At 46.4% G+C, this 2,500-nt stretch overlaps 1 protein-coding gene across 5 annotated transcripts in view; it reads left to right on the forward strand.

Moving 5' to 3' along the window:
• LOC137783663 (calcium/calmodulin-dependent protein kinase type II subunit beta) overlaps positions 1-2,500 on the forward strand; it is a 24,369-nt gene that overhangs the window by 7,425 nt on the left and 14,444 nt on the right. For 4 of the 5 annotated variants that reach the window (XM_068573861.1, XM_068573858.1, XM_068573862.1 and 1 more), the window contains exon 6: positions 1,096-1,168. The exons of the other annotated variant lie outside the window; for it this stretch is intronic. In XM_068573861.1, coding sequence (XP_068429962.1) covers positions 1,096-1,168 — 73 coding nt within the window. The remainder of the gene's footprint in view (positions 1-1,095; positions 1,169-2,500) is intronic. 5 annotated transcript variants of the gene reach the window in all.

A 2,500-nucleotide genomic window follows, 5' to 3' on the forward strand; every position in this document is an offset into this window, starting at 1 on the left:
GAGAGAGAGAGAGAGAGAGAGAGAGAGAGAGAGAGAGAGAGAGAGAGTTTAGTGGAGTAGCAGCAGTGTCTGTACTTCAGATGCTCGGCCAAAAAAAAACAACTTGCTAGCCTTTCCGCCAGAAGCAGCGCTCCTGAATGCACCACGCAGCGAGAATAAAGCGCTCCTGAATGCACCACTCAGTGAGAATAAAGCGCTCCTGAATGCACCACGCAGGGAGAATAAAGCGCTCCTGAATGCACCACTCAGTGAGAATAAAGCGCTCCTGAATGCACCATGCAGGGAGAATAAAGCGCTCCTGAATGCACCACGCAGTGAGAATAAAGCGCTCCTGAATGCACCACGCAGGGAGAATAAAGTGCTCCTGAATGCACCACGCAGTGAGAATAAAGCGCTCCTGAATGCACCACGCAGTGAGAATAAAGTGCTCCTGAATGCACCACGCAGTGAGAATAAAGTGCTCCTGAATGCACCACGCAGGGAGAATAAAGCGCTCCTGAATGCACCACGCAGGGAGAATAAAGCGCTCCTGAATGCACCACGCAGGGAGAATAAAGTGCTCCTGAATGCACCACGCAGTGAGAATAAAGCGCTCCTGAATGCACCACGCAGGGAGAATAAAGTGCTCCTGAATGCACCACGCAGTGAGAATAAAGTGCTCCTGAATGCACCACGCAGGGAGAATAAAGCGCTCCTGAATGCACCACGCAGGGAGAATAAAGCGCTCCTGAATGCACCACGCAGGGAGAATAAAGCGCTCCTGAATGCACCACGCAGGGAGAATAAAGCGCTCCTGAATGCACCACGCAGGGAGAATAAAGCGCTCCTGAATGCACCACGCAGGGAGAATGAAGTGCAGGTTACACTGGGCTCTGCCCACACGGTGCTGCAGGCCAGGCCCACTCCACCTGATTAAAGCAGACGACATGGAGACGTCACACACCTTCTCTTCAGTTGTATACTTAGAGTGTGTCTGGTGTGAGTGTGTGCGGCGAGAAGACTCCTGGTGCATGGATGTGACAGTTGAGGGGGGGTGAATGTGCATCAGACTAACCTGCCCCCCCCCCCCCCCCCCCCCCTGCTGTTTGCGTGCAGTCATTGCATCCAGCAGATCCTGGAGGCCGTGCTCCACTGCCATCAGATGGGGGTGGTACACAGAGACCTCAAGGTGAGTCACCTGCAGCGTGTGTCTGTGTGTGTGTGTGTGTGTGTGTGTGTGTGTGTTTGTGTGTCTGCGTGTGTGTTGGGAGGGATGTGAACCACATTCTGAAGGCCGGTAAGTGAGCTGTGTTTAAAGCTGCAGCATGTCCGTGCGTCTGCGCCGTCCACACACACACACACACACGCATGTGTGTTGCATGTGTTTGTGTTTGTGGCGACTTGTATTGCATTAAACTGAGTGGTGTGTGTCTGCATGCATCTTTTTAACTGAATGTTTTGTGAAGGACATGTATTAAAGCTGATGTAGAAGTGTCCTTCAGGGTGTCAGTAGACCGTGGTTACATTCAGCCTCACAGTATTGCAGTCGCACTCTTCGGGAAACTCGACTTCGTTCACAGAAGTATTACAGCTTTTTATTGCTTATTTGTAATACTTACTTTTTGTTTCTTGTGAGACACAAAGTAACTACAAAGACACAAAATAACTACAAAAACTACAAAGAGACACAAAATAACTACAATAAGACACAAAATAACCACAACAAGACACAAAATAACTACAAAGAGACACAAAATAACTACAAAAATACACAAAATAACCACAACAAGACACAAAATAACTACAAAGAGACACAAAATAACTACAAAAATACACAAAATAACCACAACAAGACACAAAATAACTACAAAGAGATACAAAATAACTACAAAAATACACAAAATAACCACAAAGAGACACAAAATAATTACAAATAAATACTAATTTACTCGTTTCCGGTCTTTATGCTAAGCTACGCTACGCTGATGGACGCTAGCGGCAGCTTCATATTTTCGGCTCAGACATTAAAATAAATAAATCTTCTCTTCTTCTCTCTCAGAGAAACGTAAACTTATTCCTCGAGTCACATGTAAACTTGATTATGTCATTTATTTAATAGTTTTGCATGAATGTTTTCATAAAGTTTAGATTAAAAATAGTGTTTGGTTCTTGAACCCGCCAGCAGGGGGAGCCATGTTGTCAGCAGGTTGTTGGCTTCACAGCATCAGTCACCAGCAGAGAAACCACATGGCTGCTCTCACGTCAGCTGTTTGTCTCCTGAAGCAGACACATGGACGTCCCATCTGTTTGTCTCAGCCCACGAGTGTGTGTCTTTGTGTCGGTGTGTGTGTGTCTGTGCTTTAGAATATAGTGTCGTCTTGAATGTGTGTGCGTTGCATCCCGAGGTGTCCTCGGTCCTCAAACGACCTTAAAGAGACTGAAGATCCACGAGGAGATGCAAAACAAGCTCAAAGACACTGAAAACAACAACAAAGTAACTACAAAGAGATGCAAAACGAAT

This window comes from Clinocottus analis, unplaced genomic scaffold (assembly GCF_023055335.1).
Source record: "Clinocottus analis isolate CAN_PGR_092001 unplaced genomic scaffold, fCliAna1.0.p SCAF_13, whole genome shotgun sequence".
Taxonomy (NCBI): Eukaryota; Metazoa; Chordata; class Actinopteri; order Perciformes; family Cottidae; genus Clinocottus; species Clinocottus analis.